Source organism: Tamandua tetradactyla, chromosome 6 (genome assembly GCF_023851605.1).
Source record: "Tamandua tetradactyla isolate mTamTet1 chromosome 6, mTamTet1.pri, whole genome shotgun sequence".
In the NCBI taxonomy this organism is placed as follows: domain Eukaryota; kingdom Metazoa; phylum Chordata; class Mammalia; order Pilosa; family Myrmecophagidae; genus Tamandua; species Tamandua tetradactyla.
In genome coordinates, this window is record NC_135332.1 from 1,797,967 (window position 1) to 1,814,138 (window position 16,172).

The 16,172-nt window shown below is 59.2% G+C and overlaps 1 protein-coding gene across 1 annotated transcript in view; it reads left to right on the forward strand.

Moving 5' to 3' along the window:
* The window catches only part of MYO15A (myosin XVA), a 64,729-nt gene that overhangs the window by 37,187 nt on the left and 11,370 nt on the right, over positions 1-16,172 (forward strand). The window contains exons 40-61 of the mRNA XM_077163408.1: positions 74-206; positions 486-591; positions 692-764; positions 1,777-1,898; positions 2,194-2,253; positions 2,735-2,810; positions 3,049-3,164; positions 3,253-3,371; positions 4,059-4,200; positions 4,460-4,571; positions 4,655-4,729; positions 5,174-5,352; positions 5,904-6,019; positions 6,195-6,267; positions 6,574-6,646; positions 6,853-6,926; positions 7,178-7,260; positions 8,679-8,809; positions 9,777-9,871; positions 10,049-10,126; positions 10,474-10,570; positions 15,342-15,502. Of these exons, the coding sequence (XP_077019523.1) occupies positions 74-206; positions 486-591; positions 692-764; positions 1,777-1,898; positions 2,194-2,253; positions 2,735-2,810; positions 3,049-3,164; positions 3,253-3,371; positions 4,059-4,200; positions 4,460-4,571; positions 4,655-4,729; positions 5,174-5,352; positions 5,904-6,019; positions 6,195-6,267; positions 6,574-6,646; positions 6,853-6,926; positions 7,178-7,260; positions 8,679-8,809; positions 9,777-9,871; positions 10,049-10,126; positions 10,474-10,570; positions 15,342-15,502 (2,294 nt within the window). The remainder of the gene's footprint in view (positions 1-73; positions 207-485; positions 592-691; positions 765-1,776; positions 1,899-2,193; positions 2,254-2,734; positions 2,811-3,048; positions 3,165-3,252; positions 3,372-4,058; positions 4,201-4,459; positions 4,572-4,654; positions 4,730-5,173; positions 5,353-5,903; positions 6,020-6,194; positions 6,268-6,573; positions 6,647-6,852; positions 6,927-7,177; positions 7,261-8,678; positions 8,810-9,776; positions 9,872-10,048; positions 10,127-10,473; positions 10,571-15,341; positions 15,503-16,172) is intronic.

Sequence of the window (16,172 nt, forward strand, 5' to 3'; positions counted from 1 at the left end):
GCCGGGTGGGCTGGGCCCCCGTGGAGACAGTGGTGACCGGTGACCTCAACCTCCCCCGTCCCTCGCCCCGCAGCCTTGCCCACCCCAGAGCTGGTTCGGTACTCGACGCTCAACTCCCAGCACTTCCCTCAGCCCACGCAGCAGATCAAGGACATCGTCCGGCAGTACCAGCAGCCACCCCGAGGCGGCCAGCCCGAGGTCCGCAGGTCAGCGCCAGCCCTCTGGCCCCTTCTGCTCTGCCTCAGTATCCACTCCCCTTCGGGAGTGAGTGGTCATGTAGATGGATCCAGATGAGGGTCCTAGGGCAGGAGGAGGCCTTGTGCTGTGTGACCTCAGCCAGTCCCTGGCCCTCTCTGGGTCTCAGTTTCCTTAGGTATAATGCCGAGGGGTCGGGGTGGGTGGGCAGAAGTTCCCTCTTGTGGGAACTCACAGCGGAGGGGGGAGGCCCAGTGTCCAAGTTTCCACGGCATGACACCGTCCTGCAGGAAGGACGGGGGAACGGTATTCATGAAGCGGCCAGACCCCCATGAGGAGGCCCTGCTGATCCTAAAGGGGCAGATGGTGCATCCGGCAGCGGCACCTGGCACCCAGGTGAGGGCCAAGGGCAGCCAGGCCCGCAGTGGACAGAAGCCGAACCAGGAGCTGGGGTGGCCTCAGGACCCATGAATGCTCTCTTTGGGGGTGGGAACAGGTGCCCCGAGAGGCTGTGGCCCTAGTAAAGCCGGTGACCAGTACCCCGAGGCCATCTCTGGGGCCCACCCCAGGTAAGGGGGCCAGGAGGGAGGGAGGGGCAGGTGGGCCAGGTGTTTGAGCGTCCGTGTGAGCACAGGGGCCCGTCACTGGTGTCAGTGGCGTGTATGCTTCTGTGTCCTTGAGAGCTGTATAATCATCACAGCCACACCTAACACTGATTACAGGCCAGTCCCCCTTGTTCTTCGCTGCAGTACACACTCACTTCATCCTCACCATTTGTGACCACATATTAGAGGTGAGGAAAAGCACAGAGAGGTTAAGTGACTTGCCTAAGGCCACACAGCTGGGAAGTGTCAGAGCGGGGATATAAACCCAGGCGGCCTACGTCTCAGAACGGGAGCCCTAACTTCTCCGACTCTCTCACAGCAGCCACAGTGGGCATGAAAACCTCCCGTGGGTTCCCTAGGATAAATTCCAAACTGCTCACCATGGCCTGTGAGACCCTCAGCAATCTTCTTACCCTCCTCCTTCACTGGTCTTCTCCTGCACTCTCCTTGGCTCACTCTGCTCCCCTTGGCTCACTCTGTTCCTGGCTGTCCCTGGAACATGCCAAGCCCACTCCCACCTCGGGGCCTTTGCTCTCAAGGTTCCCTCTGCCTGGAAAGCCCTTTCCTCACATCTCATCATCCAGAGCCCAGCTCACATGGCACCTCCTCCGAGAAGCCTGCTGAGGCCGCGCTGGCTGAGGGACATACCACCCACCCCCAGCCTCTCTTCTCATCACCGTTTCATTTCCACCCCACCTCTTAGGACTACTTTGTCATTTCTAAAGAGGCCGTTTAACCCACACCCGCCGCGAGGCGCTAAGCTGAAGGGCAGGTGCCTTATCTATACCAAGGCACCCCCAGCCCGTAGCACGGAACTTGTATACAGTAGGCACTCAATATATGTGTGGAAAGAACTGCAGCACCATGAGTGTACGTGTGAGCCCACGCCAGCAGGTGCCTGTAGACGAGGATGGGAAGCGCTTGTGGCCGTGCCCCGAGGCCAGGCCCAGCTTCTCACTCGACCTGCACCCCCTAGCCCTGCCTTCGCGGTCGCTGGAGCCCCCGGAGGACGCCGTGCAGACGCGGCTGCACCGCCTCGCCAACCCCAACTTCTATGGCTATCAGGACGCGCCCTGGCGGATCTTCCTGCGCAAGGAGGTACCAGGGAGGGCGGGGCTAGAGCCTGGGACAGGGCCAGGGCGGAGGTGGAACCAGAAGCGGGGCCAGAGCCGGTGGGCGGGGTCAGGTGCTGAGCTGGAGCTAGTAGGCGAGGTCATGGGCGGCACTGGAGTTAGGGGCGTGGTCAGAAGTGCGGGCTGGTCCGGGGCGGGGCTGGAGCCGGGGGCGGGGCCAGAGGCGGGACTGGAGCGGCAGGTATGGGGGAGGGCTGTCCCTGGGGTTGGAGCCTGGTGGAGGCCGTGGAGAAGTATCCGCTGAAGCCCCGCCCCCGCAGGTGTTTTACCCTAAGGACAGCTACAGCCACCCTGTGCAGCTGGACCTCCTGTTCCGGCAGGTGAGGTCCTCTGTTCCCTTTCTGCCTCAGTCTCCCCAGCAGGACCATCAATTGCACGTAGACTGGCTGGCTGCCAATTCTGCCTCCCTCACTCTGGGAATTGGGGTCCTTGGGCGGGGGGCGGGGCTGTTCTACCGAATCCCCCAGCCCCACAGAGAGGGTCAGTGGGCCCCCAGTTGGGTCAAGGCGGAGTCACAGGTTGTCCAAGCTGGAATGGGGCTGGGATTTAATCTGCGTGCCCCACAGTACAGATTAGGGATCTACAGCCCTGGAGGGGCGGCGTGCACCTGTGCAGGTGAGGAGACAGGAGAGGAGCCCTTCAGGTGGAGTCTGATTGACACAGAAGACTGAGTTTACAGATGACCCCATTGTGGCATAAATGGGACCCCCCTCCACCACGTTCCCGCTCCCTCCAGAACTGGCCAGCGGGTCCCGGGCAAGGGGTTTGCATGGCCCTCCTGCCTCACGCTCGTTCCCACAGATTGTGCATGACACGCTCTCTGAGGCCTGCCTGCGCATCTCCCCGGACGAGCGGCTGCAGATGAGGGCCCTGTTCGGTACTGCAGGGGGAGGGGAGGGCGCTGAGCGGGGCAGCCCCCGGCGGGACCCCGAGGCGGACACGCCCGGCCCCTGATGGCTCTGCCCCCGCCTCGCCCGCCGCCAGGCTGGGTGCCCGTTGGAGCTCGCTCTGCCCCCACCCAAGCCTGGCTCAGTTTCCAGTGTGCGCGGCAGCGAGGACACACCTCTGGCTGGGGGTGGGGCGAGGGCAGGCCCTGACACCCCCCTCCCCCTTAGCCCAGAACCAGCTGGACGCGCAGCGGCCCGTGGTGACCGAGAGCGTGAAGCGGGCCGTGGTCAGCGTTGCGCGCGACAGCTGGGAGGTCTACTTCTCCCGCCTCTTCCCCGCCACGGTGCGAGCCCCTGCCGCCCCCACACCCCACCCGGGGGATTCCGGGGCGAGGCTAGAAGAGCCTCACGTGCCCCTCCCCCCCGCCCCAGGGCAGCGTGGGCACGGGCGTTCAGGTCCTGGCGGTCTCCCACCACGGCATCAAGTTCCTGAGGATGGTCAAGGGCGGCCGGGAGGCTGGCGGGCAGCTGCAGGTCCTACGTGCCTACAGGTGACCGGCAGGGGGCGGGAGTGGGCCTTCGCGACGCTGGAGCCGCAGGCCCTGGGAACGCTTGCAGGACCACCCAGGATGGGCCGGGGGGCGGTGCTAAACCCTTTAACTGAGGCTCTAGAGATGGGGAAGCTGAGGCATAGAGCTAGGGAGTCTTGGGTCACACAGCCTGGAAGGGGAGGATGAGTCCACTCCCCATTCCCACCTGGGAGGCCAACGCCAGCTCTGCCTGCAGGTGGCCAGCCAAGCCTGGGGCAGCGGGAGGGAAAAGGAGTCTCTGTCACTGGGAGCTCGCTGAGTCCTGGGACCCCTGTCCCCTGCTCCTTTTGTCCTTTATAACACAAGGACAAAGATAGAAACTTGCTCACCCATCGGGTGGAAAGCTCCTGGCTTGGAAAGGTGGAATTTGGCCAAGAGGTGGACTAGACACATTTGTGTGGGCAAAATCTAGAAGGCTGGCCCGAACGGCAAGGTGGAGAGGGGCTGCAGGGTTGCTTTCCAGGGCCGTAGGGCATGAGGCTGGGGACCCTGATGGGGGCAGAGAGGAGCAATCCCATGGGGGCTGGTGTGAGGGGATTGAGAGCCCCGGAGGCAGACAGGACAGGCTGGGCTTAGGGGTGGGGGAAGAGGGAGGCAGGAGCAGACTGGCCATGGCGTCCGCCCTCATGCCACTCTCCTGACCTCCAGCTTTGCGGACATCCTGTTTGTGACCATCCCCTCCCAGAACATGCTGGAGTTCAACTTGGCCAGTGAGAAGGTCATCCTCTTCTCCGCCCGAGCTCACCAGGTCAAGGCCCTGGTGGACGACTTCATCCTGGAGCTGAAGAAGGTCGGGGCCCCTGCACAGATACCCCAGCCCCACCCGGGGCCAGTCTCCCATGGCAGGCATAACCCAGCCCACCTGCCGGGAAAGTGTGCCTGCCATGCCCTCTCCTTCGGCTTCTTTACGCTTCCGGGCCTTTGCCCAGTGTCTTTCATCTGGAATGCCCTGCCCCCCTTTTGCCTAGGAAATGCTCCCCCCTCCCCCAGCCTGTGTGCGGGCGCCGGGCAGTGGCCCAGGCCCCTGAGCCCGCCCCTGCCTGATCCAGGACTCGGACTACGTGGTGGCCGTGAGGAACTTCCTGCCGGAGGACCCGGCGCTGCTGGCCTTTCACAAGGGCGACATCATCCACTTGCAACCCCTAGAGCCACCGCGAGCGGGTCGGCGCGGGAGACAGGGCTTAGCAGGAGGGGGCGGGGCAAGGGGGGCGTTTCCCCGGGGCTGACGGAAGCCCCGCCCACAGGCTACAGCGCCGGCTGCGTGGTGCGTAAGAAGGTGGTGTACCTGGAGGAGCTACGGCGCGGGGGCCCCGACTTCGGTGGGTTCCCAGGGTGTCCGCAACCCCACCCCCGGCTATCCTCCAACCCCTGGACCCCTCCCATACATCCTGGTTTCATGCACTTACACTGCAGATACGCACTAAGGGTGGAGGGTCTTGGTGCCCTGAGGGACCTGCCCCGACCAAAATGTCACTGTGTTGGTGGCCGCCAAAGTCTGCAGATTTGGGGAGCTCCGTGGGCATTGGCGTTTCCGTGTTTGTGGTCTTCGCATATTCTTAGAGTCCACAAAAGCTGCTTTGTCCGCTCCACTTCCCACTACCGCTCTGAGCCCCGCTCTGAACCTTAGTTTCCTCATCCGTAAACTGGGCTGGGCGCAGGGCCTCCCGGGCGGAGCTCTAGGGAGGGGCACCCGAATGCCCCACAGGGCCTCGCCGTCCTACGACAGTTCTCCTGTTGACCTCAGACCCTTTCCCGCCGCCTAGGCTGGAGGTTCGGGGCAATCCACGGGCGCGTGGGCCGCTTCCCCTCAGAGCTGGTGCAGCCCGCGGCCGCCCCGGAATTCCTGCAGCTGCCGGCCGAGCCAGGCCGTGGTCGGGCCGCAGCCGTGGCTGCTGCGGTGGCCTCCACGGCCGCTGCCCGGGAGGTGGGCCGCAGGAGGGAGGTGAGTGCCGGGGGCGTGGGGCTGGGGAGGGGTGAGCCAGCCAGGGGAGGGGATGAAAGCCTGAAGAGCCAGGGCGTGACCAGAGGGGTGTGGTAGAATGGGACAGGGAGGGGTGGGGGTCCGCTGAGACAGCAAGGTGGTGTGACCAGGTCGATGGGGTGGGGATGCTTGGATTAGGGCGGGCTCAGTCCCCTCCAGGTGAAGCCAACCACGGGTGGGGCGGGGTCAGGTTTTTGGCGTGGTGCCTGTGAAGGTGGGAGAAAGTCAAGGTAGGGGGGCGGGGTCACCCGGGATGAGGGAAGACCAATGGGGGCGGGAGCAAGGGCGGTGGGCGTGGCCAGGGACAGGGGCGTGGTTATCCGGGGCACATGGCGGATATGACCAAGCCGAGTGGGCGAGTAAGGGGTTGGGTAGAGTCCGTGGGTCGTGGGTCGGGCGGCTGCGGGCACCAGGTCTGCAGTCCCCTCCCCTCCCCTGCCTTCCCCACCCCGCCCGACCCCTCCTCTTACTGACCCCTCCCCTCCTGTCCCCTCCCTCCCCTCCTACGGCAGGGTGCCCTAGCCAGGGCTGATTCCGCTGGCGGTCAGGAGGACGCAGGGGCCCTCTCTCTGCACACAATGCTCAAATTTGCCCAGAAATATTTCCGAGACTATCAGAGGAGACCCCAGTGAGTGGCGGCCCTGCCCTGAGGAGGGTCCTTCTGGGGCTCCTGGAGGCTTCTGAAGCCTTGGGCTGCGGGGCTGTGGGCACCAGGAGAGACCACCGGGGTGTGAGGCCACCTTGGCTCAGGGGCTGTGGCCCCAGGGGAGTGGGACTGTCAGGGGCCTCCCCTCCTGTTGCAGGGATGGCCTCAGGCTGAAATCCAAGGAGGGCCGGGAGTCCCAAGCCTTGGAAGACATGCTTTGCTTCACCAAGGTGCCCAGTCCCAGGCCTCAGTTTCCCAATCTGTAAAATGGTGATGCAAGAGCCCTCTCCCAGGCCCTTGGGACGAGAACACTGGGTCCTCATGATGGACACACTGCCCCCCACTTTGCCCCCCACATCTGGCCCACCCCCACCCCACCCCCAGCTCTCAGACCCACGGTCAGCACCCAGAGGGCCCTGGTTTCCCACTAGGCCCAGCGCCCGGCCCATGAGGACATTTTGTGATACGGACCTGCCCATCCCCCTGTGGCCTGGAAACAATGTGACCCTTCTGCTCTGATGTGCCTCCCCTCACAGGTCCCACTTCAGGAATCCCTCATCGAACTCAGTGACAGCAGCCTCAACAAGATGGCCGTGGACATGTTCCTAGGTGCGGGTGATGGCACCGGGCCAGCTGTGGGAGCTGGGGCTGTGCAGCCCTGCTCAGCACCCCTGCTCTCTGGTCCTTGGGCGGCGGGGGCCCTATAAGAGCACGAAGCCCCCTGCTGCACCTGCCCGCAGCCGCCCAGGGAGGGGGTGACCCTGGGGTGGGGCACTGGGGTCTGGCGGGCCTGAGCAGGACAGGCGTTCCTGCAGCTGTGATGCGGTTCATGGGGGACGCCCCGCTGAAGGGCCAGAGCGAGCTGGACGCGCTCCGCACCCTCCTGAAGGTCAGTTCGCGGTCGCTGCCTCCCTCTGCTCAGGGACTGCCCTTCCCCAGGCCCTCCACAGGGGCTGGCTGCTGCCGTGGGCAGCTCCGCCTGCGGTCCGGGACCAGTGCCTCTCACTGGGGGGGCAAGAGGGGTTGGCGAGGGGGGCGCCGGGCCTGGCTCCCCGTGCCCGGCCGTTCTTAGGTGCCTGCTGGCCGGTGGCGTGGCCCCGGCACGGCCTTGACATGTGACCTGGCCTGCCCCCTCCCCAGCTGTGTGGGGACCACGAGGTCCTGCGGGACGAGTGCTACTGCCAGATCATGAAGCAGGTCACGGAGAACGCCAGCGCCAAGCAGTGAGTGGGCTGGGCCTTTCCCCCTGCCCCCATCAGGCTCCAGGAGGGCCCCCCACCAGGCTCCAAGAGCTCCCCCCCCCAGGCTCCAGGAGGCCCTCCTACGCTCTCCACCCGGCCTGGCCCAGATTCTCTCCACCTTGCACCCCTCCTCACTTAGTAGGCAAAGCACATGGTATTGGACTTGTGTGGCAAGTCATTTCTGCTCTCTGAGCTTCAGTTTCTCATCTGTGAAATGGCTGTCATGATGCATCGGTGGGGATTCTTGGCTGCAAGTGAGAGGAACCTTACTCAAGCTAATTTAAGCAGGAAAAAAAAGAAAATTATTGGTTTAGGTAATAGAAAACAGCAAGCAGGTGGCTTCAGGCATAGCTGGATCCAGATGCCATGAAGAAGCAGACTTGCTCCATCTCTTGGCCTGCTTTCCTTCATGTTACTATCCTCCCCAGGCAGTGGAGATTCTGGGAAGACATCTCCTGAGCTCCAGAGCCCGGAGGAAAGCAAGATGCCTGACCCAATATTTGCAGCCAAAGTTCCCACATCCCCAAGTTTCATTGGCGGGCTTGGTCACAAGCAGCCTCAATGGGGGGCACAGAGTTCTGACTGGCTAGATCCAGGTCACATGCCCCACCTTGAACCAATCACTGTGGGCAGAGAGAGGCTGTGCTCCAATTGGCCAGACCTGGATCTTACGGCCATCCCTAAACCAATCATGGTGACCAGGGTCTGCAGCCATCTAATTGGCCATGGTCCTGGCCCATCTCTCAACCACAGCTTGGGGAGCTCCTTGCAGAAGGTGTAGTTCCCCAAAGGAAGTCCAAGGCTGTCCCCAGACACCAGAAGTCCCCACAAATGAAACCCTCATCCCCCAGGTAGTGTGAAGACAAGTTACCTTGTCTCGTTTAGGGCCAGCATATAGTAGGTGTCCAGTGTGTAACCTGCTCTTGTTACCATCAGGCCCACCCTCCTGTCCTGGCCCTTCCCTCTACTTCCTCCACTTGCCCTCCAGCTCCCCCCACCTCCCCTGGAATTTTAGACCCATCATGCTTCTCTCTGCCCTGGTTGATGTCTGAGGCCTTCCCCGCCACTACCTCTGCACAGCCCCAGCAAGTTCCAACCCCCTTCCTCCATCCGGAACCTTCACCCAGAAATGTCCCCTGAGACATCTCCCACCCGGATCAGATTTGTTTCTTTGGGCGCATCCCATGGCCTCACCCCCTCCTCCCCGGCCCCTCGCCCTGGCTTCCGGGGCAGAGCATCCCTTCTGGGTGGCTTTGGGGTTCCCAGGGGGAGAAGGAGCACCCCCAGAAGCTAGGAGCTGCTTGAGAACTGGAAGCTTCCGGACCCATCCCAAGAGAGCCCGGCCCCGCTCTCCAGGCCATGGCCTTGTGTGACATGGCCCTATGCATGTGTTCCCGCAGGGACAGCTGCCAGCGAGGCTGGAGGCTGCTGTATATCGTGGCTGCCTACCACAGCTGCTCAGAGGTCCTCCGGCCCCACCTCGTTCGCTTCCTCCAGCACGCAGGCCGGGCCCCAGGCCTGCCCTTCCAGGGTGAGGGCCCCGCAAGTGGGGACCAGGACTGGGTGGGCAGCCGGGAAGGGGAAGCCCGGGCAGTGTTCACTAACGTTGAGTCACTGCTCAATATTTGCAGAGGTCCCAAAGGGGCTGGGTGTGGCGGTAAGTAGGGGGAGATGGGGGCCGGTCAGGGAAGCCTTCCTGGTGGCGGTGTCTCTCTGGGGCCTGGGCATATGGGAGGGGCTTCCAGGTGGGGGGAGTGGCAGGACCCAGGCTAGGAGGTGGGAGTGAGTGGGTGTATGTGACAAGAGGACAGCAGGGCAGGGAAGGGCCTGCAGTGCTGGGCTGAGCCCAGCTTCTCTGGCCATGGGGAATTAGCAAGGGTGACCCCAAAGCTGGTGACAGATGTCTGTCCTTCCCCCTTGGAGTCTGAAGGAAGGGGCCGTTCCCCAGGTCCCACCCCAGCCCTGCTTCCCTGGGCCCCCTGAGAAAGAGGCTGGGGCCCCTGCAGTTTTCTTGGGCGTCATGTAGGAGATCGGGGACTTACTTCTCCTCTCTGATTCAGTTAACAAACATTTCCAAGTCCAGAGAGGGGGGTCCCAGGTCTGTGAAGGCACAGAAGTGCTCTGACCCCTCAGCTCATCCCCCGATGGTGGGCTTTTCTGCTCTGGGGTGTCTGGGCGAGGGGGGTCGGCCGGGGCATCTCAGCTGCAGGGCCAGGTGTGTCTGCAAGCCCCCCACTGCGGCAGCGTGGGTGGCAGTTGTTCCCAGGCTCACAGACTGCCCAGGGCTCTGGGGAGGGGTGGGGTAAGCAAAGGCCTAATCCACATGGGGTGTGGAGTCAGGTGCCCTGAGTTCGAATCCAGAACTTAACACTCCAGCTCTTGATCTTGGGCAAATGTCTGCAGCTCTCTGCACCTCCGCGGTGAAATGGGGATGAGAATGCAGTGGGCCCCTGGCTGGCACCTAGCATGGGCAAGGAATAGATTTCCTATCTCTGCAGGGATTGCCAAGGCCTGTGAGCAGAACCTGCAGAAAACCCTGCGATTTGGGGGCCGTCTGGAGCTCCCCAGCAGCATGGAGCTTCGGGCCATGCTGGTGAGTGTCAGGCTGGGCCAGGGAGGTGGGTGGGGGTGGAGTCAGCTTGAAACTCCCCTGGCAGACTCTTGCTTGCACGCAATCCTTCCCGAGCATGCCTGGGACCCCTGGGCTTGGGGACCACCATGACCCCAGCCTCAAGACCCAGACTTTCATCCCGTCACCTCCTCAACCCAGGCTGGCCGAAGTTCCAAGAGGCAACTCTTCCTTCTTCCAGGAGGCCTCGAACGCCATCTCAAAATCAAAACATGCACCGTAAGTGAGGAGCTTGGGCCGGCAGGCTCTGGAAGGGCAGGGATGCCACAGCCTCCTGGGGTGGGGGTGGACCCCCAAGAGCCTCTCTCAGACTCCCGCACAGTCCCACGGGCAGGAGTCATTTCTCAGAAAACTGAACCAAGGCCGGAGATCTTACACCTCCCAGCAGGACCGCGGGGCAAGTGGGGCAAAGGTGGACTTCCGACCCCAGCCTCTGAGACTCCCAAGGCTGGCCCTGGCTCTGGTTGAGAGACCTCATGGGGGCTCCGCCCTCAGCCTCTGGGGGCCTGGCGGTGCTGGGGGGACGGAACGAGTCCCACCCCGCACACCTGGCCCCTCTCGGGCAGGTGGCCCTGGACGTGGTGGAGGAAATCTGTGCCGAGATGGCTCTGACCCGCAGCGAGGCCTTCAGCGAGTACGTCATCTTTGTTGTTGCCAACCGAGGTGAGCCCCATGCCCCCCTCTCCTCTGGACACCCCTGGCACCCCCGCCCCATGTAGAAGCGCCTCTCCCGCCACCAAGCCCTCAGCCCTTCGTTCCCTGCCCTGCCTCCTTCTGGCTAAGAGTCCGTCTTCCCTCCCAGACTGTGCGTTCATGGGGGACAGGGACCCTCGATTCCACCCTCTGTGCCCTGGGGCCTGGGGTGATAGGTGTCACCCTGCCCCAAAGGCATGTACACCCAGGGGAAGGTTTCCCTAAATAGGCCCCAAAGTCTGAATGTTTCTCTGATGTCCTGTCCCTTAATGGTGGTGCAGGCAGCCCCTCCCTCGGCCTCAGCAGGCCCCTCTCTAGGGCGCCGGGGACATCGGGGGACCCCCCTGCAAGCCAAGCCCCTTCCATCTGCTGCCCACGCCGGAGCGCAGCCTTCCTCCTGCCCAGGCCCCCCCACCGCTGTCCCCACCCTCCAGCCCTGTGTCCTCGCCCCTGCAGGAGAAGAGGGTGGCAAGGAGGCCTTCACAGCTGACACTCATCGAGCTGATACTCTGTCCCAGGCACAGTTTAAAGCTCATAATTCCATGAACTATTTTAACCCTCAGAGTAACCCTGTGAAACTGAGGCCTTGGGAGGTTGTATTAGTTGCCTGTTGCAACCGTAACAACTTATGACAAATTTAGTGGCTTAAAACAACCCAGATTATTCTCTTATGGTTTTGGAGGTCAGAAGTCCTACAGTCCAAGCGAGGGTTCAGCCGTGTCCCTTCCAGAGGCTCTAGGGGAAGGCTTCCAGGGCCCGCCTGCCTCCTTGGCTCGTGCCTCTCCCTCCAGCTGCAGAGCCAGGAGCGTAACATCATTGAATCTCTCTCTCTCTCTTAAATTAAAAAAATTGTTTTATTATGAAATAGAATATATATACAAATAAGAGAAAGAAAAAGCAACAATTTTCAAAGTACATGTCAGCGAGTAGATTTCATAGTTTGCTATAGGTTACTGTTCCACTAGTTCAGATTTTCCCTTCTAGCTGCTCCAAAACACTCGAGGCCAGAATAAATATGAATACAGTGAATCAGCATCATACTCATTTGTTAAATCCCATTTTCTCTGTTATAACTCCTCCTTTGATCCTTCTCCTAATCCATGGGGATCTTGGAGCCATGTCCATTCTGACTTTTTCATGTTGAGAAGGGGTGTCCACACTAAAGGACAGGGGCATGTGATTTGTCGATGATCCTGGAGAGGCTGATCCCTCTGGGTTTCAGGATTTATCTGGCCTAGGAACACTCTGGGAATTATAGGTTCCAGGAGAGCAAACTTAGTGCATGAAACTCTTTCTAGAGTCTTAGTTCCAGCCCCAGGTGTTCTGTTTTTATTATTTTTTTTGAGATATTTTCATGCACCATATAGTCCATCCAAAAGTATACAATCAGTGGCTCACATCAGTGTCACATAGTCGTGCATTCATCATCATGATCATTTTAGAGCATCTGTTTCACTCCAGAAAAAGAAACAAAAAGAACAAAGAAAAACCCCATCCCTCTTTTACCCCTCCCTCTAACTGACCACTAGTATTTCAATCTACCCCAATCTTTTTTATTCTTATTTTTTTACTCATCTGTCCATACCCTGGATAAAGGGAGCATCAGACACAAGGTTTTCACAATCACACAGTCACATTGTAAAAGCTATATCATTATACAATCATCTTCAAGAAGCAAGGCTAAGGGAACACAGCTCTACAGTGTCAGGTACTTCCCTCCAGCCACTCCAACACACCATAAACTAAAAATGGATGTCTGTATAATGCATGAGAATAACCTCCAGGATAGCCTCTCGACTCTGAAATCTCTCAGCCACTGACACTTTATTTTGTCTCATTTCTCTCTTCCCCCTTTTGGTCAAGCAGGCTTTCTCAGTCCCATCATGCCAGGTCCGGGCTCATCCCGGGAGTCCTGTCCCACACTGCCAGGGAGATTTACACCCCTGGGCGTCATGTCCCACGTAGGAAGGGAGGGCAGTGAGTTCAGCTGCCAAGTTGGCTTCAAGAGAGAGAGGCCACATATGAGCAACAAAAGAGGTTCTCTGGGGGTTACTCTTAGACATAATTATAAGTAGGCTTAGCTTCTCCTTTGCAGGAATAATTTTCATAGGGGCAAACCCCAAGATCGAGGGCTCAGCCTATTGAATTGGTTGTCCCCACTGCCTGTGAGAATATCAGGAAATCCCCAGGTGGGGAAGTTTAATATTTCCTCCTTTCTCCTCAGACTCTGAAGCGGACTTTGCAAATACCTTTTATTCTCTGCCTAAATTACTCTGGGTATCATACTAACCTGGACGAACCTAACAGATCTCACATTCAAGATTCCATGTAATTATGGTGTTCAAATAAACTGACCATACAAGTTAGATTAGATAATGTGCTATCCAAAATATAAATTTTGCACCAAAACCACATCTCTTCCTTTGATCTCACACAGAAGTTAAAGTTTTAAAATATGGACTGTATCATCCTTTACCCTATATTCATTCTGGTTGACCTCAGTCCTGTCCAGACCAGCTTCATTCATATCTCTAGCAAAGTCTGATCACTTTTTCAGCTTTCTTGACCACTGCTCTATGAAGTAATGCTGACTTTCATAGCTTCAGGGCTCTAACTCTGAGTTTCAGGTGTCCTACAAATACCCGAAGTTCCAGGGACAACCAGGTTATAAACAAATAGCTCAGCATCTCAGAATTGAGAAATAACAGTGACAACTCCTGAGTATACATGTGACTGCTGTAAGAGCTTCTAGTCTAGGAGCCTTTACAATAGGCCCAACCTGATAACCCGCGCTCTCGGCTTCAGTTCTCCAAGTTTGTAGATTATAGATAGTCCATATGCGTGAGGCATGATAACATTTGTCTCTTTTGTTTCTGACATTTCACTCCACATAGTGTCCTCAAGGTTCATTCACCTAGTTGCATTCCTCACCCTAGGTGTTCTTAAGAGTTAACAGGAGTGATATTGGTTGGGGGTTAGCAAACATGGTGCATTCATTTGTTAAAGCTGCTGGAATGCAATACACCAGATATGTAACGGCTTTTAAAAAGGGGATTTAATGAGTTGCAGTTCTAAGGCTGTGCACATGTCCAAACTAAGGCATCCAGGAAAGATACCTTAATTCAAGAAAAGCCGATGGGACAGGAGCCCCTCTGTCAGCTGGGAAGTCACGTGGCTGGCATCTGCTGGCCCCTTGCCCCTGGGCTCCGTTGCTTTCAGCCTGTTTCCTGTGGTTTCCTCTCTAAACAACTGCATCTGCTCTGCTCTGTTGTTTCCAAGGGTTTTCCAAAATGCTTCCCCTTTTACTACACCCTATGGGTGTTTTTTGTTTGTTTGTTTTACATGGGCAGGCACCGGGAATCGAACCCGGGTCCTCTGGCATGGCAGGTGAGCATTCTTGCCTGCTGAGCCACTGTGGCCCACTCTGTTTCCCTTATTAAAGACTCTAGTGAACTAATCAAGACCCACCTTGAATGGGTGGAGTCACATCTCCATCTCACCAAAAGTTCATATCCACAGCTGGTCGTGCCACATTTCTGTGGAGATGATCTAATCAAAAGCTTCTGTACTACGGTGTTGAATCAGGATTAAAAGAAACGGCTGGCCCCACAAGATTGGATCAGGAGTAAAGCATGGCTTTTCTGGGGTACAAAATAGTTTCAAAGTAGCACATATGGCAATTAGCACTGTTGAGCTGAAGCTTGTATGAAAGCAACCTCCAGAATAGCCTCTCGACTCCATCTGATTTCTCTTCTTTTATTTCCTTATTTTATTTCTCTTCTTTCCTCTTTTGGTCAGGAAGGCATTGTCGATCCCCCAGTACCAGGGCCAGGCTCATCCCTGAAAGTCATGTCCTACATTTTCAGGGAGACTTTCACCCCTGAATGTCATGTCCCACACAGGGGGAAGGGTAATGATTTTCCTTGCAATCTCTCCTTAAATTTTATGCATGATTTTTCTGTAAATCAGTTTATAACTTCTCTTAACCACCCCACCCCCCATCTCTGGGCTGTCTCCCCTCCCTCTGCCTGAGTTGTCTCATCTCTTTCTCTGAGTCCACCCCTCCTGCCTCCCTCTTAAAACAAGCCTTGTGACATTGGGATTGCCTGGAAAATCCAGGATTAGGGTCCTTGATTGTTGTATTCCACCTGCAAACTCCCTTTTTCCAGGTAAAGTAGTATGTTCACAAGTTCCTGGAGATTAGGATCTGTATGTTTTAGGGAGCCATTATTCAGCATAAAAAGAGATCAAGTGACTTAGTCAAGATCCGGTAGTCATCATCCGAACTCAGGCCACCTGGCCTCAGGGGCCTGGGCTTTTGCGGACCAGCCATGCCTCCTCTCTTTGGTGACACTTTATGAAGGCCTGGGGCGGGTGGTCAAAATGTCAGTGCAGGACCGAAACCTTAAGTCACTTTGCTGTCCCCACCCCTCCTTCCCAGACCTGGTGCCAGGGGTGTCTCCTTGTCTCCTGGGGGTTCCACCGAAAGGAACCCATTGGGTCTCCTAATGTGAGCTTGTGTCCACCCGCGGTCTCCTCTGCAAGAGGCGGGTGCCTTCTCTAGCGGAACCCGGGCGCTGGGCCGAGAGGTACTAGCCCCTCTGTGACCACCAGCATTTTAACAAAACGCCACACCCCGTCCCCTGACTGTTCTCTCCGTGAATTGGCGCCCCGAGACCGGGGCGGGGGCGTGCCCCACGCGTGCCCCACGCGTGCCCCAGCCCTCCCCACCGCCCCGCAGGCCAGCACGTGTGCCCGCTAAGCCGCCACGCCTACATCCTGGACGTGGCCTGCGAGCTGGAGCGCGTGGACTGCGGCTACCTGCTCTGCTTCCGGCGCGCACTCTGGGGCCAGCCGCTCCGGTTCGACAACGAGCTGTACGTGACCATGCACTACCACCAGGTGCGCCGCTCCGGAACCTTCGCCATGGCTGCGTAGGCGTCCGCCTGCGGCCTCGCGGGTCTGGCCAGACCCTGGCCCCGCGCGCCCCCGCCCCGCCCCCGGCTCGCGCACTCCACCCACCTGGCGCCCCCCACTCGCGCGCCTCGTCCCCCACCCACCCCGCGACCCCGCCCCCGGCTCGCGCACCCCACCCACCCGGCGCCCCACCCCGCGCCCCGCCCACCAGGCCCGCAGTGGTCGCCTCGGTGCCCCCCTGGCCCCGGGCTTCTGTGGCTAAAGCCGCTGTTTTTGTCTTGTGTCGTTTCGCTTTGAGACTTGCCGGTCCTGGAAGTTGGGGTCGGGCCTTACGAAGCCTTGGTTCCGTCCTCTGTCTTGGGGGGGGGTCAGATCTTTGCGGACGTGGGTAGGGGAGGCCAGCGCCAGGGTCCCGAAGAGGCGTGAGAAAAAGGTGGGCGCGGCCCACGGGCCCCAGGGAGGACGCGCGGAGCGGGGGAGGCTGTGCGCCGCGGCGGCGGGGTGGGCCCCGGGCAGCACGACAGTGTCACGCAGCCGTGTCTTGCTATCATGCACTTCTCCGCCCGGACCAAGGTCCGCGGGGGGCACAGGACCTTGCCCAGTCCGTCAGCGCTGGAGCTGGCCCCTTCCCTCCCGCGGCCGCGAGGTATCGCTG